The 17,136-nt window shown below is 44.6% G+C and overlaps 1 protein-coding gene across 3 annotated transcripts in view; it reads left to right on the top strand.

Annotated features, from left to right (window-relative positions):
* KCNT1 (potassium sodium-activated channel subfamily T member 1) overlaps positions 1 to 17,136 on the top strand; it is a 201,179-nt gene that overhangs the window by 20,022 nt on the left and 164,021 nt on the right. For all 3 annotated transcript variants that reach the window (XM_048823209.2, XM_048823210.2, XM_048823208.2), the window contains exon 2: positions 6,210 to 6,380. In XM_048823209.2, the coding sequence (XP_048679166.1) occupies positions 6,210 to 6,380 (171 nt within the window). The remainder of the gene's footprint in view (positions 1 to 6,209; positions 6,381 to 17,136) is intronic.

Here is a 17,136-nt window from a genome sequence, read left to right as displayed (position 1 = left end):
TGTCCTAGTGAGATAAGGCTGGTTAAGCCTCTGTGCTGGGCATTGGTTTCCCACACAACACTGGTTTTGTTCCTCTGAGTTCCCAAACTAAACAGGGTCATAACAGAGGGTTGTTTAGGCAGGTGCATCAGACTCAAGTCCAGATTGTTATTAGAAGGAGGTAACAGCCTCTGTTCTGTTTATCCTCTGGCTCTTGTGGAGGGGGGCAGTCCAGTGAGGTGCTCGGAGCTTTCTGCTCCCACTTTAAATCTTGTCAGGTGGACCCAGAAGTGCATTTATTTAACAGCAGTGAGGAGAGGGCACTTGACACTTTGCAGGATCCCCAGGCCCTAAATTGCTGTTAAGGATTTAGAAGCATGTCCTAACAATGGGCATGATCCTGAGCAATCAGCAATGTTCATGGACATCTGTGGAGATGGAGATGGTCAGCTCCTTTTAGGAGGTGGGTCTGTTTATTGTGTAGATAAAATAGGAATTGCCAGACTGGATCAGACCAGTAGCCCATATAGTGTGGTGTTCTCTCTCTGATGATGGCTGGTACCTGATGCTTCAAGGTAAGTGCAAGAAGCCCTGTAATGGACAATTATGGCATCTATCAAGAGAGGAAGTTCCTTCCTGAGCTTAGGCAGCTTGTGATTGGTTTATGCTCTGGAGCATGAGTGCACATCACTCTGCATGTGGTTCACAGCATGCAAAGGATTGACTGAGACGGTGTCAAGGATTCCTTGTTCTTGTTTCACTACCCTTGCCTTCATCCCTTGTTACCAGTCAGTGCAACATCTGGATCAAAAAACTTCCTGTGCCCCAAAAGAATCGATGGCTTTGAAAATGTATTTCAAACAACTGTCTGAGCCCTGAGACGTTTTCCTACAAACAAAATTGGACTATTGGGTCCTGACAAGCTCAGTGCTACTTTGACAGCACTTTAAGGGCTCCCGTTGGCACACAGATGCATCGGATGAACACTCTGTGGGCCAGAATATCCTTGGCTCAGCTCCAGAGAAGTCATTGGAGTCCTGCAGGGGATGCGTGTGGTCCTTTTGTATGTATTTTCAGTCTCTGATGATGGTGCTGTCAGCAGCATAGCTGCTATGTGTGCCCTGTGTTCAAATACAGCAGGAGAAGAGCAGGATTTCTGCCAGCCCATACGTGAAAAATTTTATTGATGAAAACCAAGGCTGATGCAGTAGTCAGCTTCCTCTTAAATCAGACTCTAAAAGATCATGTTTACAAATACAAGAGAATGACTGACTGTGTCTAGCTCCAGATCTACAATAAAACAGATTAATTTCTCTCTGATCACATTAGCTTCAGTCCAGCCATCTCCCTGCTCCCAAGACCTCAAGCTGAACTCTATCCCCAGTCTTTGTGTGAGGTTATCACTGCTGGGGAGTAAACCGACTGTGTGAGTCGGAGCAAAATTATACCTCATTAATCCATGTTGTTATAACTCCTTACACTGCATGCAAATTTTAACTTGCACATGGTTCTGGAAGCAAGGATTGAAATTAAACCACAATAAATCATGTTAAGTTGTTTTCCACTGCTGTTTGACTACTAGGCAATAAATGTTCTTGGCTATGGCACTTTGATCCACTAGAACTTGGAACACGATTTGACTATTTTGTGACATCCCAACATCATGGAATTCCCAACTTGCTGGAGAGACTGGCATTATAAATTTCTTATTCTTATGAATGTTATGCAGAGGACATTGACAGGGTTTTCCTGGGGTCTAGAAAGCTCTTGTATTGTGTTAGTAGCACTCTCTCCAACAGTGAGATGCACACAGCTTGCCAGGGAGTGATTTGGATGCGCAGGGGCCTGTTGTGGGGTTCTGGGTGCAATGGTAATGGGACTCTGCAGGGGGTCCAGGTGAAAGTGGTTGGGGCTCAGTGTGGGGGGTATTTGGGTTGGGGGGGGATAGAGCTTGACAGGGGGTCCAAATGCTGGGGGAGTGGGGCTCAGTAGGATGGGGATCCGGGTGCGGGTGGCTTGTCAGGGTGGTCCAGGTGCAGAGGGAGTGGGGCTTCTCAAGGGGGGGCGGTTCTGAGTGCTGGGGTGAGGTTTGACAGCAGGGTCTGGGTATGAGGGGGTCTGGCTGCATGGAGGTTGGGCAGATGGGGGAGCAGCTCCCTGTTCAGGGATCCCTCCCCCTGCAACTGAGGAGTGATGGGTGCAGGAAGTGGGAGGTGGGGAGGGAGTTTGCAGAGCTTCCTGCAGCTGGGGGAAAAATCTGGGGGTGGGTCTGACCTTGCCCCAGATGCCGTGTAGTGGAAGAGGAGGTCCCGTCCTCCCCAGCCCAGCTAGGACTAGCAGCTGAGCCTGGCGCAGGGTCGGAGCCACCAGCCGGGTCTTCCCCAGTCCCTCCCACTGCCTCTCAGTGATTTACATCTCTGCTGGCTGACCTGGTACCCAAAACATACTGCTGGGGAGGGTCACAATGACCGCTCTTGTGGCTTCCCTTTGCTTTCCTGTCAGAAAGCCGGTTTTCTGCAGAGAAGCAAAGAAATATGCGGGGGACATAAATTCTGTGCATGCACAGTGGTGCAGAATTCCCCCAGGAGGATTCTCTGCACCTTGAAGTCTTTAAACCATGATTTGAGGACTTCAATAGCTCAGACATAGGTGAGAGGTTTATTGCAGGAGTGGGTGGGTGAGATTCTATGGCCTGCATTGTGCAGGAGGTTAGACTAGATGATCATAACGGTCCCTTCTGACCTTAATGTCTATGATTCTATGAGTAAATTCTGCACCAGCTCAGAGCTGCAACCACTTGCACATATAAGTAACTTTACACATGTGAGTAATTCCCTGAGTTCATATATTTCAGTTGAACTCAATGGGAGTACATATGTGCATAAAGTATTTGCAGGATTGGGGCTTTTATTTGCCCACTGGAAACTAATTAGTGGAATGCTCCCTTTCTGCATGGCACTGTGTATATCTGTGTGTGGTCTTGGAGCCTTAACAGTTTATATGCCCTCTAGGGAAGGGAATGGGATCTTCCTTTAAACAGGAACTTGTTGTTCAATAGATTTCACCCTTTGAAAGAGGAAATGCCCTGCAAGTGGAATTGTAATCGTCCACGACTGAAGAGAGAGCTTTGACTCCTCTAGTTTTATGTGTACACTATCCTATGCAGAGATGAAAAAAATCAATAACCCTAGTATTTCCCTTAGCATCCATTCTAGGGGCGAAATCCTGGCCCCACTGAAGTCAATGGGAGTTTTGCTATTGGTCTCACTGTTATACCAATAAATTAAAAACCAGCAGGATCTTATTAAAGGGAAAAAGGCAAAATACCACATTTATTGTAAATACAGAAAGAATCATAGTAAGCAGTTAGTTACAGCTATAACATTCCATTCAATCTCATATTTATTCACACATTCCTACACACACACACAGGTTCTGCAAGGTTGTTATCATAGTTACCAGCCTTAGAGTTGCTCATGCCAAGCCACTGGCCAGGTGGCCTGGACATGAGGAGGGAGCAGGGCCGTGTCAGATGCTCATCTGATGCTCCTGGAAGTTGGTTTGCAGAATCAGACCCCAAGTTCTCACTTTTTAGAGTCTCTTTTTATAGAAATTTCTTCCTATGCCAGTCTATGGGAATTGCTTCATCCTGCTGTTGCTGAATCAATCAGCAGATAGCACATTCCTGACGGCTCCGTGCTGCTTGTTCTTTGGTTCTCCCATTCTTGAGGCTGTTGGGTGGATTCCAGTCTGCCCTCCGGGGGGAGGGGGGTCCTCTGGTTATTTCCACTTGATGCCTTCTTCAGCCGATGGACACTGGATTCTTAGGCTGGCACCTCCCTGATCATTCAGTTATTATCCACACCAAGCATCCATCCACATACATCCTCTATCTCTATTTTAATCACAATTGTTAATACAACAAAAGGGCGGGGAGTCTCTGGGTGCTGTTTCTGTTGTTAGAGTATTGCTTTGAGTCTCTCTCTCTCTGTGAATTGCTTTGAGAACAGACTCTGTCTTAGAATGTACTAACACAATTAGCAGCTTGCAAGTTTCACAAATAGAGGAAGAGAAAGAGTACCAAAAACCAAGAGACCTCTTAATTAGTAATACCCTGGAATTTAAACTATGGGGAATCAAACTCATTTGTGATTTTAATACAGAACTTCTTTAATATGATCCAACATCACTGGGGCCAGGATTTCACCCTATAATTATTAAATATAGATAGGATGTGGCCAAATAAAAGCAACTTGCAGAACACCAGAGCTAAATTCTTCTTGCAGGAAAGCCTCAGCTTGGGGCTTTGCCATTAAATTATAATTAGATCTCTCCTTACATTGTAAGATCAAAGAAGTTGGAACAACTTCTGCTCTGACACCAGTGTAAACCCAGAGGGACTCCTTGATTTTAGTGGAATTTGGCTCAACTTCTCACTTCAACCTATTTCAATATACAAGGCCAAATTCTGAATTGATTTATACCCCTATATTTCCTTACTGAGGCCCAAGGGATTGCATGGAGTGCCAATCAGTGCAGACTTTGGCTTTCATTGTGTGTGCGGCAGGTAAAAAGAGTCGGACAGCCCCTGATTATAGAATTAAGGGATAGGACTGACTGTGGTAAATGCAGTGAGGAAGATGCTGATCCAAAGTGCTGAGGAATGAGTTCAGTTAGCTTCTTGGGCTGCATTCAGCAGCAATGTTGTATGCCACTTGCTCCTCTACACCCTTAAGAACTGTGGTGCGTTGCAGTTCTATAACTTAGTCAACTGGCAAGTTATCTTAGAGGATTCTGAGTTACTACTGGTGTAAAACAAGTGTGAGAGGGTGTGAAGGACCTTGGAATGCTTTTCTGCCACCTGGCCGCCATCCCAGCTGTCTTCTTGTAAATACCAATTTGGAATCATGCTCTGAGGTTCTGTCGCTGTATTCCTATCGGCCATGCATGTTGTGGTCTAAGGACCTGATTCAAAGTCAGTGGGAGTTTCTCTATTAACTTCTGGGTGTGTTGAATCAGGCCCTTTAAACCTAAGTCACAATACAGGAGTCATTCAGCCTTTGTCATTTTTGAGCCCTAAAATAGCATGTTGGATGAGAGGGACAGGAACTTCCTGCCAAGCCATTGCCACTTCTCCCTCCATAGAGTTCTAAGGCTCTCCTGTTCCTCCAGCCTTCCCGCGAAGCCTGAGTTACTCCAATGCTGGCATAGAGTGACTTCCTCGGAGAGCTGATTTAAAGGGACAATGTCACCCAGCTTCTATAGACATGACATCATAGACATGATTTTTTAAAATCTGGGAACAATTTTGGCTTGGTTTAACCATTCGTGTAGTGTCCTCCACTCAAACTCTTTAACAGGCAATTAGTAGCTCACAGCGGAATGGAGAGCGATTGAATTCCCCTCCTTTTATCCCTAAAGTTTGTTTAAAAATAGCCGGGTTTCTTTTTTTTTCTCCTCAGCCTTTTGGAGCTGGAGGGACGAGCGCTCGTGTAGGCTGCAGAGATCCCGCAGGCACACTGTCGCTAGCTGGAGCACTTTCCTTCAGAGTATCGCCAGAACCCCAGCTTTTGACCCGGCCTCCAGACAATCGCAGGGCAGCCCCCCGCCCCTGCCCCCGGCCCCTTCTCCTAGGCAGCGGGCTGCCAGGAGCTGGGGGAATACACCCTCCTAGCCGGGGCATGTGGCTGATGGCCGGAGGACTGGCCCAGGCCTGTTAGCTGGATGCTGGTTTGCTCGAGTGGTTGAAGGGCCAGCGTCGCCAGCGGGGAAAGTGCACCTCGGTTTCCCACGCGGCAGCTATGGCTCCCCCAGCCGCCCCTTCCCTAGGAGCGCGCTGCCCTGGCTTTGCCGGCGGGCTTTGCTGGGCTTTTCCTTTCCCCTGAAGCCCTGCCCTGCTCGCCGTGCCGGGGGAGGAGGTGGGGGGCCGGGCATAGCCACACGGACCCGAGCGGAAGCCGCCACTTCCCTCTCCCTCCCCACGGTGCCGTGCCGAGCGGGGGGCGGGGGGAAGCCTGCGCCCCCAGATCTCCCCCCTCCCCACGTCCAATCCTACATCGCGGCTGTCCCGGCTCCTCCCGGGGCTGCTGAGCGAGGCGGGCTCCCGCGGGCCGGGCAGGCGAGTGTCCCGGCGGGGCTGGGAGGGGGCTAGTTGCCCGGTGATCCCCGGGCCGGGGGCTGCTGGGGCAGAGGCTCCCGCCCGGCTCCATCCGTCCCCTTCTCTCCGGCAGGCTCTCGTCGCCGGGCGGCTGCGGGGGCTGCGGCGGCAGCAGAAGCGGGGTCATCCTGGACATCGCCTCCCTGAAGATGAACGAGCTGGAGTCCGAGGTGCTGCCCCTGCCGCCCCGCTACCGGTTCCGGGACCTGCTGCTGGGGGACCAGGCCTTCCAGAACGACGACAGGTAGGGGAGGCCCCCAGGGCACGGGGGAGGGGGACAGGGGGCGTCAGCCCCCAGGGCACGGGGGGGGGGACAGGGGGCGTCAGCCCCCAGGGCACGGGGGGAGGACAGGGGGCGTCAGCCCCCAGGGCACGGGGGGGGGGACAGGGGACGTCAGCCCCCAGGGCAGGGGAACAGGGGGTGTCAGGGACGAGGAGGCAGGGGGCTGGCACAGAGAGTATGGGGTGGGCAGGGCATATTAGCCCCCAGGGGATGGGGTTCCAAGAGGGAGTAGGACTGGGGTGTTGCTGGCCCATAGGGTAGAGAGGGGCGGGGGGCAGAGGGAGCATTGCCAAAGCTCATTGGGCTTGGGGGGTGCTGGAGGAGAGGATGCTGGCCCAAAGGGCATGTGTGTGTGGGGGGATGTGAGGGGGTGGGGGGTGCTGGCTGCTCTCAGGCGGCTCGCCTAGGTGCTGCCCCCGCTGGCTGCGCCCAGGGAACTCTCCAGGGTGCTGAAGGCACGTTCCCATCACAGGGACTCTTAAGGGGCAGCGGCGGGCTGCAGGCGAAGGGGGATTAACTGGGCAGTGGGGGTAGGGGGGTGGGGGGTGGGGGGTGTTCTTTTCATTGACCCACTGAGAGTGGGATTCCGTGCGGGATCTAATGGAGACGCGCGAAGGTTCCGGGAGCTCCCTCAGGTGCTAAAAAACTAGTGGGATAGCTCGTGGTTTGAGCATTGGCCTGCTAAAGCCAGGGTTGTGAGTTCAATCCTTGAGGGAGCTATTTGGGATCTGGGGCAAAAATTGGGGATTGGTCCTGCTTTGAGCAGGGGGTTGGACTAGATGACCTCCTGAGGTCCCTTCCAACCCTGATATTCTGTGATTCACTGTGGGTGGAGATCCCCCCGGTGTATGGATTTGGAGGCCATGTGGTTATTAAGAAATTGTGGTTTGGGTTGAAGAGTTTGCATTTATTTAAGAGTACAGTGCTGGCTGCACTTAACTCCCAGGCTCTGTCTGCAGCGATGATGCTAATTTGAACTGAGCGATTGCAAAGGACTGCTGGAGATGTTGCAAAATTGTTTGCTTCTTGGACTGGCTTGGGATATGGCCTTTTGGATTTTATTTGAAAGCTTCCTTTTCCTCCCCACTCGCAGTGATTGATTAACAGGTCTGCAAAGGTAAATCAAAACGAAGAAAAGACTTAAGGGATCTCCTTTAGGATATCAGTGAAAACAAATGAATAAGGAATTGCCCTCCAGTGAAACATATTTATGGAAAAAGAACCAAGAAGCTATAATGCCAAGAGATAAACTACAATATTCTAGGTTGTTTCCCACAAATTAGTTGAATGCCTAAACAGCTAGCCCTGTCATGGTGAAGCAAATCTTACGTTGCTGGGTTGTTAACTCTTGGATAGTTATGAATAACTGGGGTGTACCTTTTTAAAGACAGCCATGCAGTCATGTCACAATGCCACTTGGAATACCTGGAGTACTTAACAAGTGAAACTATCCGGCAATAAAATTAACTTATTAATTTCTGAAGTTGGGAATTAAAATCTCTTTCTAACAGTGTTTAAGCTTTCTTTCAAACCTGTAGATTAAATTTATAAAGCTATATTTTGGAGGTCAAAAAGGGAAAGGGTGTGTGCTGGTGTGTAATAGCTATAATTCATAAATTATATTTTAAAGAACCAGTTAAAACAATATCCATCACATAATAGCTGCATAAGAAGAACTGGTAATTCTCAAGAATGAATGCTTGATTCACAATGTTTTGAAAAGCCCTTAGAAGTCACTACTTAAAACTGATGTAGATGTATCATGTCCATTAAGATGGCTTTATTCAGGGAAAATGGGAATTTGATTGGAAATAGACTGTCACACAATAAAATATCTGAATTTAAAAAATACGACAGTGATTTTTATAAGGATGAACATTACAGTTCTACTGTTGTCCATCTTTAAATCATTGTAATGGATGTGAAATATCTTAATTTTTGACAGGTTTCAGAGTAACAACCGTGTTAGTCTGTATTCGCATAAAGAAAAGGAGTACTTGTGGCACCTTAGAGACTAACCAATTTATTTGAGCATGAGCTTTTGTGAGCTACAGCTCTCACAAAAGCTCATGCTCAAATAAATTGGTTAGTCTCTAAGGTGCCACAAGTACTCCTTTTCTTTTTGCTTAATTTTTGAGTCACTGCAGATTTTGTGTTTATTCTTTATTCTCATTTGGCACTGGTCATTAGTCTCTGCTTTAGTCTGGATACAGGTGTCTCGGATTCAGAAGTTAGCTTGAGTTTTAGTATGAAGCTGCTCGCTTGAGAGTGATGTTTCTGTATTAACTTGGCAAACCCATTAGCTTTGTTTCTTTGTTTAATTCACTTGCTTTTGGTGCTGTTCTATCCAGTTGTTTGGCTTTCCACCTAAACCTGCCAGTACTGAAAACTCTACACTGTATTTGGAAATATTTAACTTCTTTGATAGTGTCCAGTCCTGTCATCCTTGCTCATGTCAATAATCCATGCTCACGTAACAAGGGTCAAGTCAATGCTCTTATTGATTTCTGCGGCAGCAGTTAGATCCCTGCAGAACACTTTTGAAAATTCTACTCTCCTGGACCAAGTACAGTTCAAGGGACTGATGACCATAGTATCTTGGAGATGAATCGAGCTCCTAGAGTAATTTTGACTAGTAAATTAGCCTGTTCCAAACCAGGTTAATGTTTAGCTGAGTTAGATTAGCAGAGCAAAGTGGGGAAACATTTTTGGCATTCCTATACTTACTCATAAATATCAAAAAGAAAGGGAGTACTTGTGGCACCTTAGAGACTAACCAATTTATCTGAGCATAAGTGAGCTGTAATTTATCACTTCAAAGTGAGCTGTAGCTCATGAAAGCTTATGCTCAGATAAATTGGTTAGTCTCTAAGGTGCCACAAGTACTCCTTTTCTTTTTGCGAATACAGACTAACACGGCTGTTACTCTGAAACCTGTCATAAATATCAAGCAGTTCAGAAATATGCCTTGAAATGCTTTGGTATAATTTTGACAGGAATGTGGTGTTTTATATCAGATGAAAAGTCCCTGTGAGAACAGCCCAGGGCATTGTGGACAATTTAAATAATGATGTATGCAGGCCACAATCCGGGTCTTAGAGTTGGAGTGTGAATAGCAAACTCTCAATGGAACAAACTATCTGATTTATTTAAAAGAGCAAAGTAAAAGAATTAGTGTTGTATCTGCCTTTTTGGAAGCTCCCCCAGAGTGTTAATGTTTTCAAAAAATGATGCACACCTATCGAGCAGCATCAACTTGAAAGGGCTACGAATACCCTGCCTCAGAAAGGAAGCCAGCGATTAGCTTTCTGTCTTATTAGAAAGCTTTGTTGGCTGGAGAATTATTGAACCATCTTCACCACAGAGGATGTTGGGGAGACACCTACACTGGATTTAGGTAAGAAAGATGAGATTGAGGCACCAGAAGAGAAGGTGTCAGAGCAAATAACTAAGTAGCTAAATTAAAGAGCAGTAGGAGCAGAGATTGCGTCCAAAAATTCTGCAGGAATTTTGGAATGAAATGACTGAGCTGATAACAAATATATGCAAACTCTCATTGAAATCAACTACTGAATTGAAGGGTAGCAAATGTTGTACCTATTTTTAAAAAGAGATGTGGGGTTGAAGATGCAAACACTACACAATAAGCCTTCAAACAGGTAAACTGGTTGAAACTGTAATTGCAAAATAGAATTCTAGTAAGCCTTGATAGAGGATGGGGATAAATCAAGCAGGAAATAAATAAGAAGAAACATTATGAAAGTAGAGAAAATAATGAATCGTACAGAATTGAGTGCTCCTATATATTATTTCTCCTCCTGCACAAGGCAAGGGGATACTTAATGAAAAGCAACAAATTTAAAATGGAAAAAAGGAAATGCTTTTTCACACGACTCATAATTAATCTGTGGAACTCATTGCCACAGAGTATCATTGTGGCCTATAGATTAGTGGGATTCAAAAGCAGGACTAGACATATATATATATATAATTAGGACACCCATAATTCCTAACATAGGATTAAATTTCATTTAGAAGGGACACAATCTCCATGCTTCTGGGTACAAGCCAACCGCTAACAGGCGTAGGTAAGAATTTTCCTCTTTGGGTAGGTTGCTCTAAGAAGGCCCGTCCACTGACCTTAATAGATTTTGGGTCAGGCCCTAATTGCCCACTTGCACTTTATTCTGAGGGATTTGATGTTGGCTACTGTCAGAGACAGGTTACTGGAGTAAACAGACCCTTGGTCTGATCTGGCATGGCAAGTCCGCTGTTTTATGGTTCACTGATACTCTGTTGCCATGCAGGCAGTCAAAGCAATCAGAATATAATAAAGCTGTGCAATAAAACAAATGTTATTGAGCTCATTTATATCTGAGCCAATGCCAAAAGGACAAAACCTGATGGGAGTTGAAGTGAAATCGGGAGGGGGATGCTCATTGCTTATGTTTTGCTGCCTTTTAACTAACTTGGCAACATGATAAAGTTCTGATGCCGCTTTACTTGGGATCCTCTGTTAGATGATATTGCAAGCATGTGCCTGTAGGAGCATGGTCAGCTGGGGTGCTGGAGGAGAGGAGCAGGGACTGAGTGTAACAATCCATTGTTGATGTAAGACAGGAATTTATAATGAAAGTTTCTGGTTCTAAAGTGAAATTGATTTTTACTGATTAAAGTCAGCTGAGAAAGCACATCTGTGGAACTGATAAATATGGATATATGCCACAAGAGCTTCCCTCTGTATCTTTGTACTCTTGACTATATCAGTGTTTGGCCTCCAACACCCCACTCTTTGTCAGTTTTACCCTGGGCAGAGCGGTCAGCTGGGGGAGTGGGAAAAAAAAAAAAAAATCAGAACTGTGTCTGGAAAGCAGGTCCATAAGGATCACGTTCTTTGCCCAAGTTAAACAGCCAGCAGATATTTTCAGAAAATCAATGCAGAGAGCCACAAGGCCCATTTTATAGTAGCAAGAAGTAAGGGTGTCACTTTGATTAAGTGTATTTTTCTGAATCTAATTATCAGCCAAGAATCCTTTTGGTATTTGCAAGGATTTTTCTAACAGCTCATGTGTGGAAGGTATGCAGTGCCATCTATGTAAAGATTTCAGCATCTTCTGCTTTGCATCTGAGATTCTCCTGCTGCATAACCAAGAAATAGCAGTGCTCAGAGGGATTTAACCACAGGTAAACTCTTCTCATTTGTTCTTCCAGGTTAATGGGTCTGCGATGCATTTTCTTCCTCCTTTCTTGGGATTATCCACATTCCAGCTTTTAAATTTGTCACTAAGTGCTATGTCTAAATCATGGGCCAGATTATGTTTATAGATTCCTTTATCTGGCTACAGGGACACCGTATCACTATAAGATCTATCTCTTGCACTCTGCAGTTTTGCAAGTTATCCCTAACAAGGAAATTATTTTCTTCTTGAATGCATCATTCAGTGTAATGCTGTATAGTACTGCACAATTCCTTATCCTTCACCAATTGCTCTGAATCCTCACTCACTTTCTCTGTAGCTAAAGCTATCCTGTATATATATGATTGTCACTAGGCAAACTGGCAAATTTCTGTGACTTATTTAGAGAATATGAATGCTTCTTTGAAAATACTGAAATGTATCCTGAAGTTAATGACATTTATTTCTGTGATGACACGGTACTGAACGGTGCTTACAAAGCTACATTTTAACAATACTTCAGACTATGCACCCTCTTCCTCATTGGTTAATGTCCTTTTTTATTAAAAGAGGCAGGATGCTCTTAGGGTGAAGGCCCTGGACTGTGACTCAGGAGATCTAGGTACAATTTCCAGCTCTGCCTCCTCCTGCGTGACCTTTTGGGCAATTCACTTCACCTCTGTCTGCCTCAGTCCCCACCTGAAAAGTGAGGCTCACCCTCCCTCTCTCCTGCCTCTTCTCTAGATGATGAATTCTTCAGGGGAGAGCTGGTCTCTTATAACATGTTGGTACAGTGCCTAGCACAGTGGGCCCTCAGTCTCATTTGAGACCCCTAAATCCTGTTCCTATACCAATACAAAATAATACAAATGACAGAATTAACAGTAAGATCATATTTTCTTGAACTTCAGATATAGTTCAAATCACATTGTGCTGTCTACCTCTTACGGAAAAATAGTGTCATAGAGTGGCGAGATCACACAGCATGAGATTAAAATGACTCTACTCCCACTAAGCCAAAAGTTATCTGCTATCTAGTAACTAGTCAAATACTTTCAACAGCTGTCATGTAATGAAATACAAATAAGTTGAGCGCATTGCTTGTATCTATCACTGCACTTAAGACTGAAGTTTGATTTCCAGCTGTTTCTGAATGATGCATTTTATCAAACGTACCAGGCAGCACATTGTAGAAGTTGGAACTGTAGGAGGTCACCTGGCAGGCTAGCCTCCCCAAAGAGAGAGAAATTAAAGGGAAGAATGAAGGGCAACTGTGCATTGAGACACCAATGCTTTCAATAATGTCGAGGTTTGTATTTCACCAGGGAAAACCAGTAGCTTGGAAAAAAGCTAAGAGAAGCAATTTAAATACCTGGAAAGGAAAGTTTAGAACATTTATTAATAACTGAGATTATATTATCCTAAATCCTTACATCGTTGAGAAGGTTCTTAGGCTGACAGTAATCTAGCAAGGGACTAATACTGAAAAGAATTAAGCAAGTCTGATTAGTAATAATAAACTGCCTGATATTTCCAGTTTAAGTGAAGTGGTGTATGGCTTATATTTCTTAATGTTTCCAAAGTCTTGTGAACAAGCTTCTGATACATCTGGTAGCAAAATAGAATAATAGAATATTAGGGTTGGAAGAGACCTCAGGAGGTCATCTAGTCCAATCCCCTGCTCAAAGCAGGACCAACACCAACAAAATCATCCCGGCCAGGGCTTTGTCAAGCAGAGCTTTAAAAACCTCTAAGGATGGAGATTCCACCACCTCCCTAGGTAACCCATTCCAGTGCTTCACCACCCTCCTAGTGAAATAGTGTTTCCTAATATCCAACCTAGACCTCTCCCACTGCAACTTGAGACCATTGCTCCTTGTTCTGTCATCTGCCACCACTGAGAACAGCCAAGCTCTATCCTTTTTGGAGCCCCCCTTCAGATAGTTGAAGGCTGCTATCAAATCCCCCCTCACTCTTCTCTTCTGCAGACTAAACAAGCCCAGTTCCCTCAGCCTCTGTAAGTCATGTGCCCCAGCCTCCTAATCATTTTTGTTGCCCTCTGCTGGACTCTCTCTAATTTGTCCACATCCCTTCTGTAGTGCAGGGACCAAAACTGGACAGAATACTCCAGGTGTGGCCTCACCAGTGCCGAATAGAGGAGAATAATCACTTCCCTCGATCGGCTGGCAATACTCCTACTAATACAGCCCAATATGCCATTGGCCTTCTTGGCTACAACAAGCCACAAAGCAGTTAGAGTTAGTCAAACTGTAACTTTAATTTTAGCATCCTTTTAAAGATGCAAAAGGAATTTCTGATGGTATGGTCAGAAGTCTTTATTGGATGAGTTTTGGATGGCTGCATTATGACTTTTCATAGCATTCTTTGTACCACCAACACAGGCAAAATCAAACTGTGTTATGAGTGCATCTGTGTTGCAAATGGATTCCTCAACATGGCTCTAACTATAAAGCAAATGGCAGGGAACTTCCAAAAGCAGTCAGGGAACTTCCAAAAATACACTTATTGCCTATCTTGCTGTAAGTAATACCCAGGGCATACATTAATTTGCTGTATCCAACAAAGAGTACAAGGTACAGCGCTATCGTCTGTGGTGGGAATGGAGAGAAGGTGATCTCAGCAGCTGTATTCACCTGGCACAGTGTGTCTCAGAAATAAAAGTTAAGACACATTTTAAAAAAAAATCTCGTTGTGAGAAATACTGCACATTTTGTGGTATGCCTAGACTATTAGGGCAGGATGGTGGATCAGATAGCACACAGGCCAGGGATTTGGGAATCTTGGGCTCTCAGTTCTGACGTTAACCTGCATCATGACAAATCACTTGCCCTGTCTGTGCCTACCCTTTGTCTGTCTATTTAGATTGGAGCTGGGACTCTTTCTGACTCTGCCTGGCACAATGGAACCTGCAGGTGCTACTAAAATACAAGTAATTAATAATAATTGAGAGCTTAGGATGGGGTCATGGAAGGCCAGGAATGTTGCCTTTGGATCAAATAGATGCCCCTCCATATTTCTATGTTGCACAGTGCTAAGTTCACATGGTAAACTTTTTACTATCGAGCTTTCTTTTACCCTTCTCTGTGTCCATATTAGAGATGCACATTTAACTTAATATCTGTGTTCCCATTCAGTTCTGCCTCAATTTCAGTCTTCAAAGCTGCCCTTACCCGGTGGGGCTCAGTCTCCCAGAATTGCCAGTCCTCTCTTCTACACCCTGCTCCCACTTGTGATGTTTTCTATTGCTTGTATTATTATCCATGTTTTGATATCAGGGCTCCCAGCTTTTGCCAGCTCCTTCTCAAACTCCAGCAATGTGGTTCTTAACTGTGCCTCATTTAACATGCTAATCTTGCACCCCTCACCATTAATCTTCCTCTGAGAGAAGTGCATGGTGGTGACAAGGGATAATTGTGCTGTTATCCTGAGTAAATACAAAGCTATTAGTACATTTAATATGGGCTACAGGTTATTCTTTCTAATGGAGTCACAAGTCATTTCAAGATCTCATACTGGGCACAGAATCTATGACTGCCACTGCAGTCTATGTGTTATGTACACATACAAACTAAATGAGGCTAAAATTGCTCAATAAGTCATTGTGATTCTCTCCTAAGCAGGTGTATAACAGTTCGGGACAGCTTCAGAAAAAGGATATTTTTGTTTTGTTTGTAGATTTTTAATGAATACATGGCATTCTTAATTGCTATTTACTTTATAAATTGTTGTGAAGGGTTCAGGTGGTAATTATTGACTTGAAGTGTTAATTGAAAATGCCATTTCAAAAACATTTTAGTTGATATTTTCTACATACATACTGAATATGCCAGATTTCCCTTAGATTAGGAAAGCAGTTGTTATCTGTAGGAATATTAGTAAAATTTATTAAGCTAATGGATGAATAATAGAAGTATCATTTGCTCATATTATATATAAAATTCTTACAAACAAGATACCATTATTCTTTTCATGAATATTGTTCGCACTTTTTTTACTAGCAAGGGCCAGAAACTGAGAATAAGTGCAACACCGAGTCCAGTGGAGTGAGTGGAAGTTGTCCTTTGAGAGATACTGTGTATACATCATATACCATGCGGAAAAGGAAGAATATTGATTTTCAGTTGGTTAGTAGGACCTAACCTAACTGGCTCAAATGTCCCTCTTTCCATGGTGTATTTTCTCAGTACGTCTAGCATTATTTTAGTTTTTATAATTTATGTTAAATTTGTTTTCCCCCCAATGAAAATCTAATGTCACATATAACTGAGATCTAGGTCTAGATGTAGAATATTGGAAGACAGAAGGCTAGCTCCTCAGCTGGGATAAACTGGCTAGTTCTGTTGAACTTATATCAGATGAGGATCTGGCCCCGCCCATAGATCTGATAGGTTGAAGGGCCAAAGGAAAATAATACAGTCATAGAAGTAAAGTGATAAAGATCAGATACGGACAAAGGGCACTTATGGTGCTAGAAGTACTAAGGAGTCAGGTGGCAACCTTGTGCAGTAACATTGCTGTCATATGTAATTTTTAATGGTTATTGTATGTCTGATTTCAGTAAAAACTAATCTATGTTGCATGAACAACGCTGGGATTTTATTGTCCTTGGTTTTTATCTAACATACAAAGAATATTTTAATTGGAGAGTTTAATGTAGCAAAGTGTCCTGCAGCTATCACTGTGCGTGATACCGAAACTATTGGAATGAAAACTGACAGCAAAGAAATCTTTTAGACTGGTGCTGTACTCCCCAAGGTCAAATGCAGCATAGTAATTAAATAATGCCAGACTTCCTTGATTGATTTAGGCATGTGATTACAGTCCATTGAGAGTATAATCAATGGTTCCAGCTATGCACACTCCTGTTAAAGATGTGACTTTCTTCCTGGGGCTTGTCAGAGCTGATGCAGTCTGAATGACAGCAGTTTAACTTGCTTACAAAGAATAGTGGATGGTGGCACATTTCATCCTCGAGGCATGAAACATAGCCATGCAACCTACCCCATAAAATGAAGCTTAAATGGTTGCACATAAGGTCACTGCACAGATCTATAATGGCCAGGTGTGAAAGGCTTCTCTTGTGCCATAAAAGAATCCCGGGCGCAAGGCCATATCCACAAACAGTGTCAAGGACAAACCTGGGCATTTGCCCTTTCAACAGTGTGTGAAATCCTGGCGCCATTGAAGTCAATGGAAGTTTTGCCATTGACTTCAGTAGGGGTAGAATTTCATCCCGGGACTCTCGTAGAGTTATGCTACTGGTGGTACGCAAGGCAATTTGGTGGCAGTAGCTCTAACTTAGACTTTTCTCTTACTAACTGGAATCGTCCAAGGTGCAACCCCACTTCCTTCTCCCCATTTCACTCTAACTCGTAGGTCTATCCTGCCCCCAACTTGTTCTCAGGAAAAGGAATTTGTTGCAGCCTTGAAAAGGGTGGCACTTACTCCCCCACCTACTGCGCTGTTCGGATCTGCTGGCTGGTGTGTTGGGAGTGACAACCAAGACCCTGGTTCCTCCC

This window comes from Caretta caretta, chromosome 16 (assembly GCF_965140235.1).
Source record: "Caretta caretta isolate rCarCar2 chromosome 16, rCarCar1.hap1, whole genome shotgun sequence".
NCBI classification, from domain to species: domain Eukaryota; kingdom Metazoa; phylum Chordata; order Testudines; family Cheloniidae; genus Caretta; species Caretta caretta.
Note: the sequence above shows the minus strand (reverse complement) of the source record. Positions and strands in the feature narration are given on the sequence as shown.